At 39.6% G+C, this 27,605-nt stretch overlaps 1 protein-coding gene across 1 annotated transcript in view; it reads right to left on the bottom strand.

Annotated features, from left to right (window-relative positions):
* Positions 1–2,807: 2,807 nt before the first annotated feature.
* Positions 2,808–27,605, bottom strand: part of LOC139544443 (solute carrier family 46 member 2-like) — a 39,623-nt gene continuing 14,825 nt past the window's right edge. The window contains exons 4-6 of the mRNA XM_071351551.1: positions 20,299–20,382; positions 9,752–9,908; positions 2,808–9,276 (exon numbers count right to left, since the gene is read on the bottom strand). Coding sequence (XP_071207652.1) covers positions 9,219–9,276; positions 9,752–9,908; positions 20,299–20,382 — 299 coding nt within the window. The 3' untranslated portion in view covers positions 2,808–9,218. The remainder of the gene's footprint in view (positions 9,277–9,751; positions 9,909–20,298; positions 20,383–27,605) is intronic.

The raw sequence follows: 27,605 nt of genomic DNA on the forward strand, positions 1-27,605 counted from the left end.
TTTAGTCAACATGGGCCAGCATCCCTGTGGACACCTTATAGAGTCCCTGCCCCCGACCAAATTGAGGCTTGTCTGAGGGCAGAAGGGGGGTGCAATTCAATATTAGGAAGGTGTTCCTAATGTTTTGTACACAGTGTATACCACAATGTAATTTCATTTATTTTTTGTGACTTTTTGTAAAAATGAATAAGAGTTCTGGCCAAATTAGGAGAGGATGTGAAGTTATTATTATTCATTGTTTGTTTGTTTCAGGTGTAAGATCCAGTGGTGGTTTATTGGGGAGAGTAGAGATGGGCTCTATCCGAGGGATCGGGACGGGGAAGCTGGGAGGGCATGTATGGTGCCTCCACTCATCTCACTTCGGTCTTTCAGTGAACCTACTGTCCACAAGTAGAGCCCCACCAGCCGCTATACTTGAATTTAACTCGCACGGTATTACGAACTGACCACAGTATTAAAAGTTGCGGTCTTTCCCCTATGTACAGTGACACATAATCCACAGACGTTAGGAGAGGAGTAGGATCAAGAAGCCCCAGTGCCTCAAAGTACAAAGAATTACTTGCTTTATGTTTTTTTTTTGGTGTTCTTGTTAAATGCTTGCTCAGCCTACATGTTCGTAGGGTTTATATATGTAAGGTATACATTAACTATGTATTCATATTATGGACTCGTCCATTTCCATGGGATGTCCACCGCCCTCGTGTGTCTCTGGTTTCTCAATGACAGATGGAACAAACAAAGGTTAACTTTGATTCTATACATGTAAAGGCCAACAAAATCTAATTTATTGTGCTTCATGATGATGGGGGGGGGGGGGGGCACAAGGTTCTTGAATATTTAAAGAGATTTTCAGCAGATGGGGTTTTCTTGCAGGAGCAAAAAAAAATTAGAAATTGATAATTCAAAAAATTAGAAATTGAATATTTAAAGAGGAGCTTGGTTGGAGATGCCAATACTGCCCCCTACTGTAGTAACAGCAGAGTTGCAGGTAGAGGTCTATACTGCCACCTACTGTAGTAACAGCAGAGGTCTATACTGCCACCTACTGTAGTAACAGCAGAGGTCTATACTGCCCCCTACTGTAGTAACAGCAGAGTTGTAGGTAGAGGTCTATACTGCCACCTACTGTAGTAACAGCAGAGGTCTATACTGCCACCTACTGTAGTAACAGCAGAGGTCTATACTGCCCCCTACTGTAGTAACAGCAGAGGTCTATACTGCCACCTACTGTATTAGGACAAGAGGAATACCTATGTGAGAATGCTGTTCATCGACTACAGCTCAGCATTTAACACCATAGTACCTTCCAAACTCGTCATTAAGCTCGAGACCCTGGGTCTCGACCCGCCCTGTGCAACTGGGTCCTTGACTTCCTGACGGGCCGCCCCCAGGTGGTGAGGGTAGGTAACAACATCTCCACCCCGCTGATCCTCAACACTGGGGCCCCACAAGGGTGCGTTCTCAGCCCTCTCCTGTACTCCCTGTTCACCCATGACTGCGTGGCCATGCACGCCTCCAACTCAATCATCAAATTTGCAGACGACACCACAGTGGTAGGCTTGATTACCAACAACGACAAGACAGCCTACAGGGAGGAGGTGAGGGCCCTCGGAGTGTGGTCTCAGGAAAATAACCTCACACTCAATGTCAACAAAACAAAGGAGATGATCGTGGACTTCAGGAAACAGCAAAGGGAGCAGCCCCCTATCCACATCGATGGGACAGCAGTGGAGAAGGTGGAACGTTTTAAGTTCCTCGGCGTACACATCACGGACAAACTGAAATGGTCCAACCACACAGACAGCGTGGTGAAGAAGGCGCAGCAGCACCTCTTCAACCTCAGGAGGTTGAAGAAATTCGAATTGTCACCAAAAACACTCACAAACTTTTACAGATGCACAATCGAGAGCCTCCTGTCGGGCTGTATCACCGCCTGGTACGGCAACTGCTCTGCCCATAACTGTAAGGCTCTCCAGAGGGTAGTGAGGTCTGCACAACGCATCACTGGGGGCAAACTACCTGCCATCCAGGACACCTACACCACCCGATGTCACAGGAAGGCCATAAAGATCATCAAGGACAACAACCACCTGAGCCACTGCCTGTTCACCCCGCTATCATCCAGAAGGCGAGGTCGGTACAGGTGCATCAAAGCAGGGACCGAGAGACTGAAAAACAGCTTCTATGGTCGGAACTAGAAGCACAAGCATTTCGCTACACTCGCATTAACATCTGCTAACCATGTGTATGTGACAAATAAAATTTGAGTATGGGTACTGGTCTTGACAAATCAACGAGATTTTTATTTTAATTTCATCTCCGTTTGGGTATTGGTTAGACTACAATTAGGGTGTGGAAATGTTATGCTCTTAGTACTGTAGCCTACTCCCGACCGTCATGTTGTACAGCACCATATTTTCCGTTCCATCCTGACGGAAACCCTGTTTTTTTGTTTTTCTTGGAATATAAATACCATAATATTAATCAAGCTAAATTTCTTAATCAATCCCATATACTATGTTCTTACAAAAAACGTTTTAAATTCTCTAGTACAGCCAATATTGAAGGCTATCAAATGCTTCTCAAAGATGCCCTCTGGTGGTCAAACTAGCATTAATGGTAACAATGGCTGACAATTAAATAACGTGCCATAGAATTCTTCGGCAGCCTGCAAGGTGTGCTGCAGTATGATGCAACTTTTAATGAAAGAACCACTGTACAGGTTAAACTCAAATATTTGATGGCAAGTAAATCCGGTAAATGTCTCACAGCCCTCACAAAATGAATACACACCAAACCAGTTATAATTTTTTTAAGATAAGGATGCAAATGCTTTAATTAGAAACAATGCTATTAATAACAATAAAACATATAAAAGCTTCTCTGAAAATCAATATAAATCAGAATTAAATAACAGATCTGATAACTGATCCTACAGCCTTCGTAGACTCAACAACCCTGAAGCAATTATCAGCAGATATAGTTTAAAAAAAATATCACAAAATATTAAAATCAATCAAAAATATATAATAGACACTGTTAGAACATTCGCTCAGAGACAAGAACCAGGGCTTTCCCATAGAATTGTTTATTTAAAACACTCAGTACTTCCAATATCCATGTATCAAACGGTTATTTCAGTCATATTAAAACCAGATTCCCCTGCAGATTAAAGATACATTTTTATAAATTGTCAACAATAAAATAACATAACGTATAAGCAACAGAATGGCACAAGTATTACCAGACTTGATATACATATTAAGGGGTTATTAAAAAAGGTTTAAAAACAAATACAATAACATGTACAATAACAATATAATATGCAAAAAAAAAAAGATTTATCAATAATGACTGTTGATGCTGGAAAAAGCTTTTGACTGTCTTCTTATATTAAAAACTTTGGAAGCATTCGTCTTTCCAGCTGAAATAATACGTTTCATACAAATATTATACAAAAATCATAAAGCTAAAATATACAAAACTAAGCCATTATCTGATAAAATATCTTTAGAAAGGGGCACAAGGCAGGGACGTCCCTTCTCCCCCCTCCTGTTTGCACTGGCAAGTGAACCCCATCCAGTAAGAATTAGACAGGATACAAACGTAACAGGTATCAGTATCGGTAAACATGAATATAAACTAAACTTATCTGCTGACGATCTCCTGATATACCTGACTAATACTGAAAACTCAAGTGCCCCTCTTGTTAAAAACAAAATCCGTAATACTCAGAAATCTCAGGATTTAAAATTAACGTGGAAATGTCAATAGAGAAAATCGACAGCGAAACTTTAAGGATAAAAAATATTAAATACTTAGAATGCTTAATAAGTGACAACAAATATAAATAAAGATAACTTTATCTCATTACTCAAAAAAATGAAAGCTGATCTAGGTAAATTGAATTATCTCCCCATAAATCTTACAGATAGAATACACCTCTTTAGAATGGCTCCCAAAGTTTTCATATTGATTTAATGGGAGTACCAATTACTCCACTGAAGACATTCTTTACTAAAGTTAACCCAGCCATAACAGACTTCATATAAAACTCATAGAATAAATAGGAAAGTTTTACATGTCCCTAAATCTGAAGGTGGTTTTAACCTTCCAGACTTGGAATAGTATCAACTCGCCACCCAAGGCTTTTACTTGCGACATATACTGAGTATTAAAAACAACTGCTCTTTCCATGACATAGACTGACCAGCTTAATCCAGGTGAAAGCTATAATCCCTTATTGATGTCACTTGTTAAATCCACTCCAATCAGTGTAGATGAAGGGGAGGAAACTGGTTAAAGAAGGATTTTTTATCCTTGACACAATTGAGACATGAGGTCTTATAGTGGCTCGTTCGTATGATCAGACCTCAGGATAAGACCCAGATGCAGACAGTTCTAAGTAACAAAAGTTTATTACAAAAACAGGGGGCAGGCAAACGACAGGTCAAGTGCATGCAGAGGTCCGTAATCCAGGGCAGTGTCACAAGGTACAGAACGGCGGTCAGGGCAGGCAGAATGGTCAAAACCGGGAAAACTATAAAACAGGGACTAGAGAGAAAACAGGAGTATGGGAAGAACGCTGGTAGGCTTGACAAGACAAGACGAACTGGCAACAGACAGAGAAAACAGGTATAAATACACAGGGGATAATGGGGAAAATGGGCGACACCTGGAGGGGGGTGGAGACAAGCACAAGACAGGTGAAATAGATCAGGGTGTGACAGCTTGTCTTTAGAAACTACTGTACAATCAGCTTGTCTTGACAGTGACCACAAGATGAAGTGTGTGTCTCAGTCGGTATAGCCTGGGGCTTGCACCGCCACCCATACGTAACTGAAAGCTAAATGGCATATATTATGTGATGATTAATTCTATGATTATTCTATATTAAGGCCATGGGTAGTAGGCAGTGGATCAGTCTATGATTATTCTATATTAAGGCCATGGGTAGTCGGCAGTGGATCAGTCTATGATTATTCTATATAAAGGCCATGGGTAGTAGGCAGTGGATCAGTCTATGATTATTCTATATTAAGGCCATGGGTAGTAGGCAGTGGATCAGTCTATGATTATTCTATATTAAGGCCATGGGTAGTAGGCAGTTAATCAGTCTATGATTATTCTATATTAAGGCCATGGGTAGTAGGCAGTTAACCAGTATGATTATTCTATATTAAGGCCATGGGTAGTAGGCAGTTAACCTCTAACGAGCCTCAACCCCGGATACGGGATCACCCCCCCACCCCCCCCCCCCCCACACTGATTAGCATCGCTAGCATAGCGTCACAATTAAATAGTAGCATCTAAATATCATTAAATCACAAGTCCAAGACACCTAATGAAAGATACAGATCTTGTGAATAAAGCCACCATTTCAGATTTTTAAAATGTTTTACAGGGAAGACACAATATGTAAATCTATTAGCTAAACACGTTAGCAAAAGACACAATTTCTTTGTCCACCATTTTTTCTCTCCACCAGTAGCTATCACCAATTCGGCTAAACTAAGATATTGATAGCCACTAACCAAGACAAAACCTCATCAGATGACAGTCTGATAACATATTTATGGTATAGGATAGGTTTTGTTAGAAAAATGTGCATATTTCAGGTATAAATCATAGTTTGCCATTGCAGCCACCATCACAAATCTCACCAAAGCGACTAGAATTACTACAGAGAGCAACTTGTATTACCAATTTACTCATCATAAAACATTTCTTAAAAATACACAGCACATAGCAATGGAAAGACACAGATCTTGTGAATTCAGACAACATTTCAGATTTTCTAAGTGTTTTACGGCGAAAACACAATAAATCGTTATATTAGCATACCACATATGCAAACGTTACCCCAGCATGAATTCAAGCTAAAGAGAGCGATATCGTTATCATCGCCAAAATATATTAATTTTTTCACTAACCTTCTCAGAATTCTTCCGATGACACTCCAGTAACATCATTTTACAACATACATATAGAGTTTGTTCGAAAATGTGCATATTTAGCCATAAAAAAACGTGGTTATACAATGAAAATAGTAGCAAAACAAGCCTGGAAATGTCGGTCGCCATCTTTGAGTGATCTAGTTTAATCAAAAGCTAATCATATACTTGACAAAAAAATACAGGGTTGACAGGAATCGAAAGACAAATTAGTTCTTAATGCAATCGCTGATTTACATTTTTTAAATTATCCTTACTTTTCAATACAGGTTGCGCCAAGCGAAGCTATACAAAACAAAATGGCGGCATAAGCGTTTAACATTTTTCGACAGAAACACGATTTATCATCATAAATTGTTCTTACTGTGAGCTGTTCTTCCATCAGAATCTTGGGCAAAGAATCCTTTCTTGGGTCTAATCGTCTTTTGGTCGAAAGCTGTCCTCTTGCCATGTGGAAATGCCCACTAACGTTCGGCATGAACTGGAAACGTGCCCAGCGGTTCAAAGTGTCTCAGAAATAAATGCCTCAAAATCGCACTAAACGGATATAAATTGCTATAAAACGGTTTAAATTAACTACCTTATGATGTTTTTAACACCTCTAACGAGTAAAAACATGACCAGAGAAATATTACTGGCTAAACAAAAGCTTGGAAGGAGGCGAGTCCGACGTCCTTCGTGCGCAAGGCGCAGGCAGCAAAGGGATGCTACTTCCGGTATTTGCTGTTTTATACAGCCCCTGATTGCGCAATCGACTCCATTCAAAGCGTCATCACGTACTGACATCCAGGGGAAGACGTAAGAAGTGTCTGTTTCTCCATAGCATTTACAGGGACCTTTAAACTGACTCCAGATCAGGGGTCAAGATGTCTGAAATCTGACTCCCTATCATGAAAAGTGCTGTAGATTGAGTTCTGTACCACTCAGAGACAAAATTCCAACGGCTATAGAAACTAGAGAGTGTTTTCTATCCAATAATAATAATAATATGCATATTGTACGAGCAAGAATTGAGTAGGAAGCCGTTTAATCTGTTGAGCAAATTATGCTAATGCAAAACAGCACCCCCTATAGTGGCAAGAAGTTTAACCAGTATGATTATTCTATATTAAGGCCATGGGTAGTAGGCAGTTAACCAGTATGATTATTCTATATTAAGGCCATGGGTAGTAGGCAGTGGATCAGTCTATGATTATTCTATATTAAGGCCATGGGTAATAGGCAGTTAATCAGTCTATGATTATTCTATATTAAGGCCATGGGTAGTAGGCAGTGGACCAGTCAACACTCTTCTCATTAACCTTTACCGAACCTCAACCCCGTATCCGGGATCACCCCCCACCCCCCACACACTGATTAGCATAGATAGCATAGCTTCAGAAGTAGATAGTAGCATCTAAATATCATTAAATCACAAGTCCAAGACACCAGATGAAAGATACAGATCTTGTGAATAAAGCCACCATTTCAGATTTTTAAAATGTTTTACAGGGAAGACAAAATATGTAAATCTATTAGCTAAACACGTTAGCAAAATACACCACTATTCTAACTCCATCAGTTTCTTACTCCTTCAGGTGCTATCACCAATTCGGCTCAACTAAGATATTGATATCCACTAACCAAGAAAAAACCTCTTCAGATGACAGTCTGATAACATATTCATGGTATAGGATAGTTTTTGTTAGAAAAAAGTGCATATTTCAGGTAGAAATCACAGTTTACAATTGCACCGACCATCGCAAATCGACTAGAATTACTAGATAGAGCAACGTGTATGACCAATTTACTCATCATAAAACATTTCATAAGAATAGACAAAGCATAGCAATGGAAAGACCCAGATCTTGTGATTCCAGACAATATTTCAGATTTTCTAAGCGTTTTACAGCGAAAACACAATAAATCGATAAGTTAGCATACTACATGTGAAAACGTTACCAGAGCATCAATTCCAGCCAAAGAGCGCTATAACGTAATCACCGCCAAAAGATATTAATTTTTTCACTAACCTTCTCAGAATTCTTCCGATGACACTCCTGTAACATCATTTTACAACATACATATACAGTTTGTTCGAAAAGGTGCATATTTAGCCATACAAAACCGTGGTTACACAATGAAAATACTAGGAAATCAAGCCTCAATATGTCTGACGTCATCTATCAGAGTGATCTAGTTTAATTAAAAGCTAATCATATACTTGACTAAAAAATACAGGGTTGACAGGAATCGAAAGACAAATTAGTTCTTAATGCAACCGCTGATTTACATTTTTAAAATTATCCTTACTTTTCAATACAGGGTTGGCCAAGTGAAGCTATACAAAACAAAATGGCGATATATGCGTTTAAAATATTTCGACAGAAACACGGTTTATCATATTAAATATTGCTTACTTTGAGCTGATCTTCCATCATATTCTTGGGCAATGTATCCTTTCTATGTTATAAACGTCTTTTGGTCGATAGATGTCCTCTGTCCTTCGAAATGTCCACTAACAACGACCGAGACCGCGAAACGTTCCCAAAGCTAGAAAGTGCACGACAAATAAATTCCTCAGAATCGCACTAAACGGATATAAATTGATATAAAACGGTTAAAATTAACTACATTATGATGTTTTTAACAACTATAACGACTGAAAACATGACCGGAGAAATATAGCTGGTTAGAAAACGATTTGGAACGAGGCAGGTCCGATGGCCTTCACGCTTGAGGCGCACGTTGAGAAAGGGCCGTCTCTGTACATTTTGGTCATTTATAATGGCTGTGAACGTCCCATCGATTTCATTGAAAACGTGATGACGTACAGACACCCAGAGGAAGACGTAGGCAGTGTCGGTTTCTTCATAGCATTCACTGTGGCCTTATAAACAGACCCCAGATCAGAGGTAAAAATTTCTGAAATCTGAACCCTGTCATGAAAAGTGCTGTAAAAATTGTTCTGTACCACTCAGAGACAAAATTTCAACTCCTATAGAAACTATAGACTGTTTTCTATCCAATAATAACAATAATATGCATATTGTACGATCAAGAATTTAGCACGAGGCAGTTTAATTTGGAGACCCAAATATGCTAATGCGGAACAGCACCCCCTATAGTTGCAAGAAGTTTAATACCCTGTCAGTTCATGTCCATTGCCTCAGTCTCAGGCTGGGATTCAATCCAAGGCTCGTTATAGTGCGGTTTCCCCAACATTCACAGTACCCTCAGTATTGTCTCATGGCCTGACATGGTGACACGACGACATCACCACCCTCAGTCCCCCGGGATCCTTTCATAACCGTCAGCCCGGCCAGCTCTGCAGCCCACCATGCTGGAGGAGAGGAGAGCGCATGTTACATTACAGGGCCCTTATTACCGTGTCTCCATTCAGTGTAACAACAACCTGTACTTACACTGTACTTAGGGGTATGATGTCCTCAGGAGCTCAGTTGCTAGAGCATGTGGGTTGTAATGCCAGGATAGCGGGTCGGATTCCCGAGGACCACCCGTATGTAAAATGTGTGTACGCATGACTGTACGTTCCTTTGGATAAAAGTGTCTGCTAAATGGAATGTACTAATATATATTATGTACCTGACAGGTATGGTGGCGAGGACTGATGATGTCATATCTTACCTGACCAGGTATAGTGGTGAGGACTGATGATGTCACATCTTACCTGACAGGTATGGTGGCGAGGACTGATGATGTCACATCTTACCTGACAGGTATGGTGATGAGGACTGATGATGTCATATCTTACCGGACCAGGTATAGTGGCGAGGACTGATGATGTCACATCTTACCTGACAGGTATGGTGGCCAGGACGGTGAAGATGCTGGACAGGGTGAAGACAAACCCAGGGAACCAGTCCAACGTAGCCTGGTAAACCTTGGTGTAGATGGGAGTGTAGGCCAGGCTGGCGATCTTAAAGGACAGCTGCAGTGAGATGAGGGTGATCCCTGTGAAGAGACATGTCAGTCAGCATCGTCTGTCTGCTGCAGTTTCCTACCAGTGTCAGTAGAGGACGCTGGTACTCTACACACTGTAGGTCTGAGAGGAGCATTATGTCAATGGGTGAAAGGCATTTACTATTTTCTCTCTGCCAAATCAGTGTAGCGCTCCCTTTTTCAAATGATTAGGGCTCTATTCAATCTCTATCGCTGAAGCCTTACAGATTGCGTAACCTACATTTGAAGGTAATTCTGATTGAGCTGACGTATGCAGCCATTTAACCTGTAAATGTAGTCTCCGCTAATGCTGCCTTTACATTTCAACCACGCTGTAACGCTACATATTACATAGAGCCCTTAAAGGAAGCAGAACTGGATATACTAGCTGGTCAGATAGTTCCGGTTGAGTAAAGTTGTTGGCAGAAAGTACATCTATTCATGCTGTGGTGGTGGTGGTGGTGGTGGTGTGCGATAGGTTGACTTGTCTGCTTGCTACAGTAGTTGTAACTTCCCCTTTTTATCACGTCACAGTAGAACAGAGAAGAGAATTAACAGATTGCCTGTTCTGGTTCAACCACATACTAACGAAAGCTTTGTTATAGTTATTTACTTAGCGATAACAAGGGTGCATCGCTAAAGGTCTCCTGCTGGTGTGAAGGGGTTCGTAGTGCACTATGAAGGGAATAGGGTGCATCACTAAAGGTCTCCTGCTGGTGTGAAGGGGTTCGTAGTGCACTATGAAGGGAATAGGGTGCATCACTAAAGGTCTCCTGCTGGTGTGAAGGGGTTCGTAGTGCACTATAAAGGGAATAGGGTGCATCACTAAAGGTCTCCTGTTCCCTGCTGGTGTGAAGGGGGTCGTAGTGCACTATGAAGGGAATAGGGTGCATCACTAAAGGTCTCCTGCTGGTGTGAAGGGGTTCGTAGTGCACTATGAAGGGAATAGGGTGCATCACTAAAGGTCTCCTGCTGGTGTGAAGGGGTTCGTAGTGCACTATGAAGGGAATAGGGTGCATCACTAAAGGTCTCCTGTTCCCTGCTGGTGTGAAGGGGTTCGTAGTGCACTATGAAGGGAATAGGGTGCATCACTAAAGGTCTCCTGCTGGTGTGAAGGGGTTCGTAGTGCACTATGAAGGGAATAGGGTGCATCACTAAAGGTCTCCTGTTCCCTGCTGGTGTGAAGGGGGTCGTAGTGCACTATGAAGGGAATAGGGTGCATCACTAAAGGTCTCCTGCTGGTGTGAAGGGGTTCGTAGTGCACTATAAAGGGAATAGGGTGCATCACTAAAGGTCTCCTGTTCCCTGCTGGTGTGAAGGGGGTCGTAGTGCACTATGAAGGGAATAGGGTGCATCACTAAAGGTCTCCTGCTGGTGTGAAGGGGTTCGTAGTGCACTATGAAGGGAATAGGGTGCATCACTAAAGGTCTCCTGCTGGTGTGAAGGGGTTCGTAGTGCACTATAAAGGGAATAGGGTGCATCACTAAAGGTCTCCTGCTGGTGTGAAGGGGTTCGTAGTGCACTATGAAGGGAATAGGGTGCATCACTAAAGGTCTCCTGCTGGTGTGAAGGGGTTCGTAGTGCACTATGAAGGGAATAGGGTGCATCACTAAAGGTCTCCTGCTGGTGTGAAGGGGTTCGTAGTGCACTATGAAGGGAATAGGGTGCATCACTAAAGGTCTCCTGCTGGTGTGAAGGGGTTCGTAGTGCACTATGAAGGGAATAGGGTGCATCGCTAAAGGTCTCCTGTTCCCTACAGGTGTGAAGGGGTTCGTAGTGCACTATAAAGGGAATAGCGTGCACCCCTAAAGGTCTCCTGCTGGTGTGAAGGGGTTCGTAGTGCACTATAAAGGGAATAGGGTGCCATTTGCCAGAGCTTCCTGTTTGTTCTGTGGCATGCAGTCTCACTTCCAGTCTCAGACTGTCAGGAAGATAAAGGATGTGATGTTTAGAGACACACTATACACCCTGACCACACCTGACTGTAGGCAGTTAACTAACTACACCCAGGGACAGGTAACATGTCCCTGACCACACCTGACTGACAAGCTAATACTAACTACACCCAGGGACAGACTGGGAATGAAACACGTCCCTGGACATTTTGACCAAACCCCCCCCCCCCCCCAGCGATACACCACCACCCACACTTTATGTAAACAAGATTACTGAACAATATTTATCAAAATAACTTAAAGTAAAAAGGATGTAAAATAGAACAAGGGGAACGTGTGGCTCTTAGGAGGAGGCTGGCTAGAAGGAGCACATATTGGCATAATGTCACTGGCTGCAAGGTGCCAGGAATCTCTGGAACCATCTGACCAGTAAAATAAATAAGACAGGGAGAAATGTGTTGGTGAAAAGCCTGGTGTGTAGGCGAGTCATAGAATACAATCAAAATAAACATATTTTAAATTAGCAATTTCCGCAGTAACTCACTTCTCTCAGCAATGCCATCTATAACCAGGTCACTGTCCAGGGTCATTAAAACATCTCGCTCAGTCACCATGAGCATAAAAGCCTCCAGGTGCTGTTGAGATAGGGTGCTCCTGAGCCTACTCTTGATGAATTTCAGAGTAGAGAAGCTGCGCTCGCAAGCTACCTGGGTTACTGACAGGGTAAGTAGGAACTTGTAAGAACTTGTGGTCCCGTGTGGCTCAGTTGGTAGAGCATGGCGCTTGCAACGCCAGGGTTGTGGGTTCATTCCCCACGGGGGGACCAGGATGAATATGTATGAACTTTCCAATTTGTAAGTCGCTCTGGATAAGAGCGTCTGCTAAATGACTTAAATGTAAATGTAAATGTAAGCAAGGCCCAGGATGTGGTATGCGTCGGTCAATAGGTTGTACTGACTAAGAATACGGTAGCAACACACTGGGCAGGGCTTTCTCCTATAGAGCTCCATTTTTATGGAATGGTCTGCCTACCCATGTGAGAGACGCAGACTCGGTCTCAACCTTTAAGTCTTTACTGAAGACTCATCTCTTCAGTAGGTCATATGATTAAGTGTAGTCTGGCCTAGGAGTGTGAAGGTGAACGGAAAGGCTCTGGAGCAACGAACTGCCCTTGCTGTCTCTGCCTGGCCGGTTCCCCTCTCTCCACTGGGATTCTCTGCCTCTAACCCTATTACAGGGGCTGAGTCACTGGCTTACTGGTGCTCTTCCATGCCATCCCTAGGAGGGGTGTGTCACTTGAGTGGGTTGAGTCACTGACGTGATCTTCCTGTCCGGGTTGGCGCCCCCCCTTGGGTTGTGCCGTGGCGGAGATCTTTGTGGGCTATACTCGGCCTTGTCTCAGGATGGTAAGTTGGTGGTTGAAGATATCCCTCTAGTGGTGTGAGGGCTGTGCTTTGGCAAAGTGGGTGGGGTTATATCCTGCCTGTTTGGCCCTGTCCGGGGGTATCATCGGATGGGGCCACAGTGTCTCCTGACGCCTCCTGTCTCAGCCTCCAGTATTTATGCTGCAGTAGTTTATGTGTCGGGGGGCTAGGGTCAGTCTGTTATATCTGGAGTACTTCTCCTGTCTTATCCGGTGTCCTGTGTGAATTTAAGTATGCTTTCTCTAATTCTCTCTTTCTCTCTTTCTTTCTCTCTCTCGGAGGACCTGAGCCCTAGGACCATGCGTCAGGACTACCTGGCATGATGACTCCTTGCTGCCCCAGTTTCAACTGTTCTGCCTGTGGCTATGGAACCCTGACCTGTTCACCGGACGTGCTACCTGTCCCAAACCTGCTGTTTTCAACTCTCTAGAGACAGCAGGAGCGGTAGAGATACTCTTAATGATCGGCTATGAGAAGCCAACTGACATTTACTCCTGAGGTGCTGACTTGTTGCACCCTCGACAACTACTGTGATTATTATTATTTGACCGTGCTGGTCATTTATGAACATTTGAACATCTTGGCCATGTTCTGTTATAATCTCCACCCGGCACAGCCAGAAGAGGACTGGCCACCCCTCATAGCCTGGTTCCTCTCTAGGTTTCTTCCTAGGTTTTGGCCTTTCTAGGGAGTTTTTCCTAGCCATCGTGCTTCTACACCTGCATTCCTTGCTGTTTGGGGTTTTAGGCTGGGTTTCTGTACAGCACTTTGAGATATCAGCTGATGTAAGAAGGGCTATATAAATAGATTTGATTTGATTTGACAGTCCTCGTGAGTTGAACAGCTCTTGTTCTCCACCTCGTCTTCATTTCCTTCAGGTCCATGGATCCTCCATAGTCCTGGTTGTGAATTCTTCAAATCCTGTGCATAGCACCACACAAGCACTCGATTGGTGGACTTTGCACGGCAGAGAAGCCTTTATACTGGCCTTGCATACTGGAGGCTCCATCAGTGGAATCACTTGCTGAAGCCTCTCATGGACGACGTTCGTCACATACCTGACTATGACAGAGCATTGATCTTGTGTCGTAATGTCCTGCGTAGCGTCAATCTGGACTGAAAACATACCAGCTTCCTGGATTTCACTTGCTATGGTGGCCTGCATTGTGTGTTGGATGGCGGTAATGACGTTATTGATCAGAGTGATTAGAGAGCCTCTGCCTTGACCAGGACTCAGTGTGTTGCTTTTCTCTATGCAGGCAGTGAGGTCGTACAGGTCGTACTTTCCCAGCAGAATGATCATCTCTAGAAAGTTGCCATGGTAACATGGTCCCTGCTGTCTTCTAGCGTACAAGCTGCTTCAGAAAAAAAGAATTGAGACCTCCACAAGTCTGGTTCATCCTTGGGAGCAATTTCCGAACGCCTGAAGGTACCACGTTCATCTGTACAAACTATAGTACGCAAGTATAAACACCATGGGACCACGCAGCCGTCATACCGCTCAGGAAGGAGACGCGTTCTGTCTCCTAGAGATGAACGTACTTTGGTGCAAAAAGTGCAAATCAATCGCAGAACAACAGCAAAGGACCTTGTGAAAATGCTGGAGGAAATAGGTACAACAGTATCTATATCCACAGTAAAATGAGTCCTATATCGACATAACCTGAATGACCGCTCAGCAAGGAAGAAGCCACTGCTCCAAAACCTCCATTAAAAAAGCCAGACTACGGTTTGCAACTGCACATGGGGACAAAGATCGTACTTTTTGGAGAAATGTCCTCTTGTCTGATGAAACAAAAATAGAACTGTTTGGCCATAATGACCATCGTTATGTTTGGAGGAAAAAGGGGGACGCTTGCAAGCCGAAGAACACCATCCCAACCGTGAAGCACGGGGGTGGCAGCATCATGTTGTCGGGGTGCTTTGCTGCAGGAGGGACTGGTTTACTTCACAAAATAGATGGCATCGAGGCAGGAAAATGATGTGGATATATTGAAGCAACATCTCAAGACATCAGTCAGGAAGTTAAAGCTAGGTCGCAAATGGGTCTTCCAAATGGACAATGATCCCAAGCATACTTCCAAAGTTGTGGCAAAATGGCTTAAGGACAACAAAGTCAAGGTATTGGAGTGGCCATCACAAAGCCCTGGCCTCAATCCTATAGAAAATTTTGTGGACAGAACTGAAAAAGCATGTACGAGCAAGGAGGCCTACAAACCTGACTCAGTTACACCAGCTCTGTCAGGAGGAATGGGCCAAAATTCACCCAAGTTATTGTGGTAGCCTTCACAACATGAAGGCTATCCGAAATGTTTGCCCCAAATTAAACAATTAAAAGGCAATGCAACCAAATACTAATTGAGTGTATGTAAACTTCTGACCCACCGTGATGAAATAAAGCTGAAATAAATCATTCTCTCTACTATTATTCTGACATTTGACATTCTTAAAATAAAGTGGTGATCCTAAATGACCTAAGACAGGGCATTTTTACTAGGATTAAATGTCAGGAATTGTGAAAAGCTGAGTTGAAATGTATTTGGCTAAGGTGTATGTAAACTTCCCACTTCGACTGTACATCTGGTATAATATTAATTCCAATTGGACAATACAGCATTTTAAGAAATACACAACCAACATTTATAATTTTTGTAGGTTTTGTTCCGTCATGAAATCCTTGTGCAAGAAAAATGGTCTACATTGGTGGTTAGTCTCTAGTTTGTTAGGTACTAACTTGTCAATAATCAGAACCATTCATGCATAACAATGAGTTCAACGTTTCCAACGTTTGCTGTAGCATGTCAACCTTTTTTAAAATATCTCTTCCCATCCAGGCTGTGATTGGTCGGTTCACGAAAAGTGACATTGACGAGCTCTTGTTTCAACAAAAGGCACCCGATATAGCTAAATCGCCAGCTAGACAAACCCAAACGTTGCTTATCTTCTCCCTATTGTCTTCTGTCGTACCGCTTCAGCTGCCAAACCTTGACTAACAGATGAACTGGTATCGCTGGGCTCAACAATAGGTTGCTCTCTCTCCTCTCTCCTCTCTACTGCCAGTGCCTTCAGACTAACTAGTCTGAGATGCCAAATGAATAATTTGTTATTTTAAAACATTTGGCTGCATCAGCCTCAAGGGACTTCAACCTCTTCTTCTCTCTTTTCAGCACCACCTTTATGTTTTTTCTCTTTGTTTGTCCGCTCCGCGCCGCTATGTATCCTGGGTAATGTTAGAATGGACTGGACCAAAAGTAATTGGCTGGGAGAGAGAGGCTGACAGATGTATTACCCAACCGCAGTGGCAGAGGGCCGGCAGCCCACTCGCCTGGGCCAGTCAGACACACGGCAATTGGTTATTTTAATTTTAGCGGGGGCTGGGGTTATTTATATTTTGCGTTGCACCGGCCCCATTTGTCAAGCGGCCCACCGGGAAAACTCCCGGTGCTCCAGATGGCCAGTCCGTCATTGACTATACCCTTTAGAGACACACAATCCCTCCTGACCACACCTGACTGACTAGCTAATAATAACTACTAACATGACCTTAATATACCCTACTGATTTCACCCTAACACGACCTTAATATACCCTACTGATTTCACCCTAACACGACCCTAATATACCCTACTGATTTCACCCTAACACGACCCTAATATACCCTACTGATTTCACCCTCATATACCCTACTGATTTCACCCTAACATGACCCTAATATACCCTACTGATTTCACCCTAACATGACCCTAATATACCCTACTGATTTCACCCTCATATACCCTACTGATTTCACCCTAATATACCCTACTGATTTCACCCTAACATGACCCTATTATACCCTACTGATTTCACCCTAATATACCCTACTGATTTCACCCTAATATACCCTACTGATTTCACCCTAATATACCCTACTGATTTCACCCTAACATGACCCTAATACTGATCCCACCCTAATATACCCTACTGATTTCACCCTAATATACCCTACTGATTTCACCCTAATATACCCTACTGATTTCACCCTAACATGACCCTAATACTGATCCCACCCTAATATACCCTACTGATTTCACCCTCAAGTACCCTACTGATTTCACCCTAATATACCCTACTGATTTCACCCTAACATGACCCTATTATACCCTACTGATTTCACCCTCATATACCCTACTGATTTCACCCTCATATACCCTACTGATTTCACCCTAATATACCCTACTGATTTCACCCTAATATACCCTACTGATTTCACCCTAACATGACCCTATTATACCCTACTGATTTCACCCTCATATACCCTACTGATTTCACCCTCATATACCCTACTGATTTCACCCTAATATACCCTACTGATTTCACCCTAATATACCCTACTGATTTCACCCTAACATGACCCTAATATAACCTACTGATTTCACCCTAACATCACCCTAATATACCCTACTGATTTCACCCTAATATACCCTAATATACCCTACTGATTTCACCCTAATATACCCCACTGATTTCACCCTAACATGACCCTAATATACCCTACTGATTTCACCCTAACATGACCCTAATATACCCTACTGATTTCACCCTAACATGACCCTAATATAACCTACTGATTTCACCCTAACATCACCCTAATATACCCTACTGATTTCACCCTAATATACCCTACGGATTTCACCCTAATATAACCTACTGATTTCACCCTAATATACCCTACTGATTTCACCCTAACATCACCCTAATATACCCTACTGATTTCACCCTAATATACCCTACGGATTTCACCCTAATATAACCTACTGATTTCACCCTAATATACCCTACTGATTTCACCCTAACATGACCCTAATATACACTACTGATTTTTATAGACAGCGGTTCTAGAACTAGAGACGGTGGGTTCTAGAACTAGAGACGGGGGTTCTAGAACTAGAGACGGGGGTTCTAGAACTAGAGACGGGGGTTCTAGAACTAGAGACGGGGGTTCTAGAACTAGAGACGGGGGTTCTAGAACTAGAGACGGGGGTTGTAGAAGTAGAGACGGGAGTTGTAGAAGTAGAGACGGGAGTTGTAGAAGTAGAGACGGGAGTTGTAGAACTAGAGACGGGGGCGGTAGAACTAGGGACGGGGGCGGTAGAACTAGAGACGGGGGCGGTAGAACTAGAGACGGGGGCGGTAGAACTAGAGACGGGGGCGGTAGAACTAGAGACGGGGGCGGTGGAACTAGAGACGGGGGCGGTGGAACTAGAGACGGGGGCGGTGGAACTAGAGACGGGGGCGGTGGAACTAGAGACGGGGGCGGTGGAACTAGTGGCGGGGGCGGTAGAACTAGAGACGGGGGCGGTAGAACTAGAGACGGGGTCTGTAGAACTAGAGACGGGGTCTGTGGAACTAGAGACGGGGTCTGTGGAACTAGAGACGGGGTCTGTGGAACTAGAGACGGGGTCTGTGGAACTAGAGACGGGGTCTGTGGAACTAGAGACGGGGTCTGTGGAACTAGAGACGGGGGCGGTGGAACTAGAGACGGGGGCGGTGGAACTAGAGACGGGGGCGGTGGAACTAGAGACGGGGGCGGTGGAACTAGAGACGGGGGCGGTGGAACTAGAGACGGGGGCGGTAGAACTAGTGGCGGGGGCGGTAGAACTAGAGACGGGGGCGGTAGAACTAGAGACGGGGGCGGTAGAACTAGTGACGGGGGCGGTAGAACTAGTGGCGGGGGCGGTGGAACTAGAGACGGGGGCGGTGGAACTAGAGACGGGGGCGGTGGAACTAGAGACGGGGGCGGTGGAACTAGAGACGGGGGCTCTAGAACTAGAGACGGGGTCTGTAGAACTAGAGACGGGGTCTGTAGAACTAGAGACGGGGTCTGTAGAACTAGAGACGGGGTCTGTAGAACTAGAGACGGGGGCGGTGGAACTAGAGACGGGGGCGGTGGAACTAGAGACGGGGGCGGTGGAACTAGAGACGGGGGCGGTGGAACTAGAGACGGGGGCTCTAGAACTAGAGACGGGGGCGGTAGAACTAGTGGCGGGGGCGGTAGAACTAGAGACGGGGGCGGTAGAACTAGAGACGGGGGCGGTAGAACTAGTGACGGGGGCGGTAGAACTAGTGGCGGGGGCGGTAGAACTAGAGACGGGGGCGGTAGAACTAGAGACGGGGGCGGTAGAACTAGAGACGGGGGCGGTAGAACTAGAGACGGGGGCGGTAGAACTAGAGACGGGGGCAGTAGAACTAGAGACGGGGGCTCTAGAACTAGAGACGGGGGCAGTAGAACTAGAGACGGGGGCAGTAGAACTAGAGACGGGGGCTCTAGAACTAGAGACGGGGGCGGTAGAACTAGAGACGGGGGCGGTAGAACCAGTGACGGGGGCGGTAGAACTAGTGACGGGGGCGGTAGAACTAGTGGCGGGGGCGGTAGAACTAGAGACGGGGGCGGTAGAACTAGAGACGGGGGCGGTAGAACTAGTGACGGGGGCGGTAGAACTAGTGGCGGGGGCGGTAGAACTAGAGACGGGGGCGGTAGAACTAGAGACGGGGGCTGTAGAACTAGAGACGGGGGCAGTAGAACTAGAGACGGGGGCAGTAGAACTAGAGACGGGGGCAGTAGAACTAGAGACGGGGGCTCTAGAACTAGAGACGGGGGCTCTAGAACTAGAGACGGGGGCAGTAGAACTAGAGACGGGGGCAGTAGAACTAGAGACGGGGGCAGTAGAACTAGAGACGGGGGCAGTAGAACTAGAGACGGGGGCAGTAGAACTAGTGACGGGGGCTCTAGAACTAGAGAATGCGGTTATAGAACTAGAGACGGGGGCTCTAGAACTAGAGAATGCGGTTATAGAACTAGAGACGGGGGCTCTAGAACTAGAGAATGCGGTTATAGAACTAGAGACGGGGGCTCTAGAACTAGAGAATGCGGTTATAGAACTAGAGACGGGGGCTCTAGAACTAGAGAATGCGGTTATAGAACTAGAGACGGGGGCGGTAGAACTAGAGAATGCGGTTATAGAGACAATATTATATTCTGTCAGCTGTCATATTATATTGTGTCATGTTATATGACTGAAAGACATGCATTACAGAACTTACCATATGATGAGCCGTTGACCTGTTTAGACAGTAGGGCACGGATGGTGGGCATGGGAATCAGGGCGAACAGTGTGAGGGCTCGTGCTGAAAGGGATATGTAAGTGTTAGGCTGTGAATTAAAACAAACAACTGAAGAGTGACAAGATCAGCTGTCTAATTCTGTCAGCTATCTATTATATTATATTCTGTCAGCTATCTGTTATATTATATTCTGTCAGCTGTCTATTATATTATATTCTGTCAGCTGTCTATTATATTATATTCTGTCAGCTGTCTGTTATATTATATTATATTCTGTCAGCTGTCTGTTATATTATATTCTGTCAGCTGTCTATTATATTATATTATATTCTGTCAGCTGTCTGTTATATTATATTATATTCTGTCAGCTGTCTATTATATTATATTATATTCTGTCAGCTGTCTATTATATTATATTCTGTCAGCTATCTATTATATTATATTCTGTCAGCTGTCTATTATATTATATTCTGTCAGCTATCTATTATATTATATTCTGTCAGCTGTCTATTATATTATATTCTGTCAGCTGTCTATTATATTCTGTCAGCTGTCTATTATATTATATTATATTCTGTCAGCTGTCTATTATATTATATTCTGTCAGCTGTCTATTATATTATATTCTGTCAGCTGTCTATTATATTATATTCTGTCAGCTGTCTATTATATTATATTCTGTCAGCTGTCTATTATATTATATTATATTCTGTCAGCTGTCTATTATATTATATTATATTCTGTCAGCTGTCTATTATATTCTGTCAGCTGTCTATTATATTATATTCTGTCAGCTGTCTATTATATTATATTCTGTCAGCTGTCTATTATATTATATTCTGTCAGCTGTCTATTATATTATATTCTGTCAGCTGTCTATTATATTATATTCTGTCAGCTGTATATTATATTCTGTCAGCTGTCTATTATGTTATATTCTGTCAGCTGTCATATTATATTATATTCTGTCAGCTGTATATTATATTCTGTCAGCTGTCTATTATATTATATTATATTCTGTCAGCTGTCTATTATATTATATTCTGTCAGCGGTCTATTATATTATATTCTGTCAGCTGTCTATTATTTTATATTCTGTCAGCTGTCTATTATATTATATTCTGTCAGCTGTATATTATATTCTGTCAGCTGTCTATTATATTATATTATATTCTGTCAGCTGTCTATTATGTTATATTCTGTCAGCTGTCATATTATATTATATTCTGTCAGCTGTATATTATATTCTGTCAGCTGTCTATTATATTATATTATATTCTGTCAGCTGTCTATTATGTTATATTCTGTCAGCTGTCTGTTATATTATATTATGTCAGCTGTCTATTATATTCTGTCAGCTGTCTATTATATTATATTCTGTCAGCTGTCATATTATATTCTGTCAGCTGTCTATTATATTATATTCTGTCAGCTGTCTATTATATTATATTCTGTCAGCTGTCTATTATATTATATTCTGTCAGCTGTCTATTATATTATATTATATTCTGTCAGCTGTCTATTATATTATATTCTGTCAGCTGTCTATTATATTATTTTCTGTCAGCTGTCTATTATATTATATTCTGTCAGCTGTCTATTATATTATATTCTGTCAGCTGTCTATTATATTATATTCTGTCAGCTATCTATTATATTATATTCTGTCAGCTGTCATATTATATTATATTCTGTCAGCTGTCTATTATATTATATTCTGTCAGCTGTCTATTATATTATATTCTGTCAGCTGTCTGTTATATTATATTATATTCTGTCAGCTGTCTGTTATATTATATTATATTCTGTCAGCTGTCTATTATATTATATTCTGTCAGCTGTCTGTTATATTATATTATATTCTGTCAGCTGTCTATTATATTCTGTCAGCTGTCTGTTATATTATATTATATTCTGTCAGCTGTCTATTATATTATATTCTGTCAGCTGTCTATTATATTATATTATATTCTGTCAGCTGTTTATTATATTATATTCTGTCAGGTGTCTATTATATTATATTCTGTCAGGTGTCTATTATATTATATTCTGTCAGGTGTCTATTATATTATATTCTGTCAGCTGTCTATTATATTTTGTCAGCTGTCTATTATATTATATTCTGTCAGCTGTCTGTTATATTATATTATATTCTGTCAGCTATCTATTATATTATATTCTGTCAGCTGTCTATTATATTATATTCTGTCAGCTGTCTATTATATTATATTCTGTCAGCTGTCTGTTATATTATATTATATTCTGTCAGCTGTCTATAATATTATATTATATTCTGTCAGCTGTCTATAATATTATATTATATTCTGTCAGCTGTCTATAATATTATATTATATTCTGTCAGCTATCTTTTATATTATATTCTGTCGGCTGTCTATAATATTATATTATATTCTGTCAGCTGTCTATAATATTATATTATATTCTGTCAGCTATCTTTTATATTATATTCTGTCAGCTGTCTATTATATTATATTATATTCTGTCAGCTGCCTATTATATTATATTCTGTCAGCTGTCTATTATATTATATTCTGTCAGCTGTCTATTATATTATATTCTGTCAGCTGTCTGTTATATTATATTCTGTCAGCGGTCTATTATATTATATTCTGTCAGCTGTCTGTTATATTATATTCTGTCAGCGGTCTATTATATTATATTCTGTCAGCTGTCTATTATATTATATTCTGTCAGCTGTCTGTTATATTATATTCTGTCAGCTGTCTATTATATTATATTATATTCTGTCAGCTGTCTATTATATTATATTATATTCTGTCAGCTATCTATTATATTATATTCTGTCAGCTGTCTATTATATTATATTGTGTCAGCTGTCTATTATATTATATTCTGTCAGCTGTCTATTATATTGTGTCAGCTGTCTATTATATTATATTGTGTCAGCTGTCTATTATATTATATTCTGTCAGCTGTCTATTATATTATATTATATTCTGTCAGCTGTCTATTATATTATATTCTGTCAGCTGTCTATTATATTATATTCTGTCAGCTGTCTATTATATTCTGTCAGCTGTCTGTTATATTATATTCTGTCAGCTGTCTATTATATTATATTATATTCTGTCAGCTGTCTATTATATTATATTCTGTCAGCTGTCTATTATATTATATTATATTCTGTCAGCTGTCTATTATATTATATTATATTCTGTCAGCTATCTATTATATTATATTCTGTCAGCTGTCTATTATATTATATTGTGTCAGCTGTCTATTATATTATATTCTGTCAGCTGTCTATTATATTGTGTCAGCTGTCTATTATATTATATTGTGTCAGCTGTCTATTATATTATATTCTGTCAGCTGTCTATTATATTCTGTCAGCTGTCTGTTATATTATATTCTGTCAGCTGTCTATTATATTATATTATATTCTGTCAGCTGTCTATTATATTATATTATATTCTGTCAGCTATCTATTATATTATATTCTGTCAGCTGTCTATTATATTATATTGTGTCAGCTGTCTATTATATTATATTCTGTCAGCTGTCTATTATATTATATTATATTCTGTCAGCTGTCTATTATATTATATTCTGTCAGCTGTCTATTATATTATATTCTGTCAGCTGTCTATTATATTATATTCTGTCAGCTGTCTGTTATATTATATTCTGTCAGCTGTCTGTTATATTATATTCTGTCAGCTGTCTATTATATTATATTCTGTCAGCTGTCTATTATATTATATTATATTCTGTCAGCGGTCTATTATATTATATTATATTCTGTCAGCTTTCTATTATATTCTGTCAGCTGTTTATTATATTATATTCTGTCAGCTGTCTATTATATTATATTTATTATATTATATTCTGTCAGCTTTCTATTATATTATATTCTGTCAGCTGTCTGTTATATTATATTCTGTCAGCTGTCTGTTATATTATATTCTGTCAGCTGTCTGTTATATTATATTATATTCTGTCAGCTGTCTATTATATTATATTCTGTCAGCTGTCTGTTATATTATATTATATTCTGTCAGCTGTCTATTATATTCTGTCAGCTGTCTGTTATATTATATTATATTCTGACAGCTGTCTATTATATTATATTCTGTCAGCTGTCTATTATATTATATTATATTCTGTCAGCTGTTTATTATATTATATTCTGTCAGGTGTCTATTATATTATATTCTGTCAGGTGTCTATTATATTATATTCTGTCAGGTGTCTATTATATTATATTCTGTCAGCTGTCTATTATATTTTGTCAGCTGTCTATTATATTATATTCTGTCAGCTGTCTGTTATATTATATTATATTCTGTCAGCTATCTATTATATTATATTCTGTCAGCTGTCTATTATATTATATTCTGTCAGCTGTCTATTATATTATATTCTGTCAGCTGTCTGTTATATTATATTATATTCTGTCAGCTGTCTATAATATTATATTATATTCTGTCAGCTGTCTATAATATTATATTATATTCTGTCAGCTGTCTATAATATTATATTATATTCTGTCAGCTATCTTTTATATTATATTCTGTCAGCTATCTTTTATATTATATTATGTCAGCTGTCTATTATATTATATTATATTCTGTCAGCTGCCTATTATATTATATTCTGTCAGCTGTCTATTATATTATATTCTGTCAGCTGTCTATTATATTATATTCTGTCAGCTGTCTGTTATATTATATTCTGTCAGCGGTCTATTATATTATATTCTGTCAGCTGTCTGTTATATTATATTCTGTCAGCGGTCTATTATATTATATTCTGTCAGCTGTCTATTATATTATATTCTGTCAGCTGTCTGTTATATTATATTCTGTCAGCTGTCTATTATATTATATTATATTCTGTCAGCTGTCTATTATATTATATTATATTCTGTCAGCTATCTATTATATTATATTCTGTCAGCTGTCTATTATATTATATTGTGTCAGCTGTCTATTATATTATATTCTGTCAGCTGTCTATTATATTGTGTCAGCTGTCTATTATATTATATTGTGTCAGCTGTCTATTATATTATATTCTGTCAGCTGTCTATTATATTCTGTCAGCTGTCTGTTATATTATATTCTGTCAGCTGTCTATTATATTATATTATATTCTGTCAGCTGTCTATTATATTATATTATATTCTGTCAGCTGTCTATTATATTATATTCTGTCAGCTGTCTATTATATTATATTGTGTCAGCTGTCTATTATATTATATTCTGTCAGCTGTCTATTATATTATATTATATTCTGTCAGCTGTCTATTATATTATATTCTGTCAGCTGTCTATTATATTATATTCTGTCAGCTGTCTATTATATTATATTCTGTCAGCTGTCTGTTATATTATATTCTGTCAGCTGTCTGTTATATTATATTCTGTCAGCTGTCTATTATATTATATTCTGTCAGCTGTCTATTATATTATATTCTGTCAGCGGTCTATTATATTATATTATATTCTGTCAGCTTTCTATTATATTCTGTCAGCTGTCTATTATATTATATTCTGTCAGCTGTCTATTATATTATATTTATTATATTATATTCTGTCAGCTTTCTATTATATTATATTCTGTCAGCTGTCTGTTATATTATATTCTGTCAGCTGTCTGTTATATTATATTCTGTCAGCTGTCTGTTATATTATATTATATTCTGTCAGCTGTCTGTTATATTATATTCTGTCAGCTGTCTGTTATATTATATTCTGTCAGCTGTCTGTTATATTATATTCTGTCAGCTGTCTGTTATATTATATTATATTCTGTCAGCTGTCTGTTATATTATATTATATTCTGTCAGCTGTCTATTATATTATATTCTGTCAGCTGTCTATTATATTATTTTCTGTCAGCTGTCTATTATATTATATTATATTCTGTCAGCTGTCTATTATATTATATTCTGTCAGCTGTCTATTATATTATATTCTGTCAGCTATCTATTATATTATATTCTGTCAGCTGTCATATTATATTATATTCTGTCAGCTGTCTATTATATTATATTCTGTCAGCTGTCTGTTATATTATATTCTGTCAGCTGTCTATTATATTATATTCTGTCAGCTGTCTATTATATTATATTCTGTCAGCTATCTATTATATTATATTCTGTCAGCTGTCATATTATATTATATTCTGTCAGCTGTCTATTATATTATATTCTGTCAGCTATCTATTATATTATATTCTGTCAGCTGTCATATTATATATTCTGTCAGCTGTCTATTATATTATATTCTGGCAGCTGTCTGTTATATTATATTATATTCTGTCAGCTGTCTGTTATATTATATTATATTCTGTCAGCTGTCTATTATATTATATTCTGTCAGCTGTCTGTTATATTATATTCTGGCAGCTGTCTGTTATATTATATTATATTCTGTCAGCTGTCTGTTATATTATATTATATTCTGTCAGCTGTCTATTATATTATATTCTGTCAGCTGTCTATTATATTATATTATATTCTGTCAGCTGTTTATTATATTATATTCTGTCAGGTGTCTATTATATTATATTCTGTCAGGTGTCTATTATATTATATTCTGTCAGGTGTCTATTATATTATATTCTGTCAGCTGTCTATTATATTCTGTCAGCTATCTATTATATTATATTCTGTCAGCTGTCTATTATATTATATTTTGTCAGCTGTCTATTATATTATATTCTGTCAGCTGTCTGTTATATTATATTATATTCTGTCAGCTATCTATTATATTATATTCTGTCAGCTGTCTATTATATTATATTATATTCTGTCAGCTTTCTATTATATTATATTCTGTCAGGTGTCTATTATATTATATTCTGTCAGCTGTCTATTATATTTTGTCAGCTGTCTATTATATTATATTCTGTCAGCTGTCTGTTATATTATATTATATTCTGTCAGCTATCTATTATATTATATTCTGTCAGCTGTCTATTATATTATATTTTGTCAGCTGTCTATTATATTATATTCTGTCAGCTGTCTATTATATTATATTCTGTCAGCTGTCTGTTATATTATATTATATTCTGTCAGCTGTCTATTATATTATATTCTGTCAGCTGTCTATTATATTATATTCTGTCAGCTATCTTTTATATTATATTATATTCTGTCAGCTGTCTATTATATTATATTATATTCTGTCAGCTTTCTATTATATTATATTCTGTCAGCTGTCTATTATAATATATTCTGTCAGCTGTCTATTATATTATATTATATTCTGTCAGCTGTCTATTATATTATATTT

Source organism: Salvelinus alpinus, chromosome 18 (assembly GCF_045679555.1).
Source record: "Salvelinus alpinus chromosome 18, SLU_Salpinus.1, whole genome shotgun sequence".
Lineage (NCBI taxonomy): Eukaryota > Metazoa > Chordata > Actinopteri > Salmoniformes > Salmonidae > Salvelinus > Salvelinus alpinus.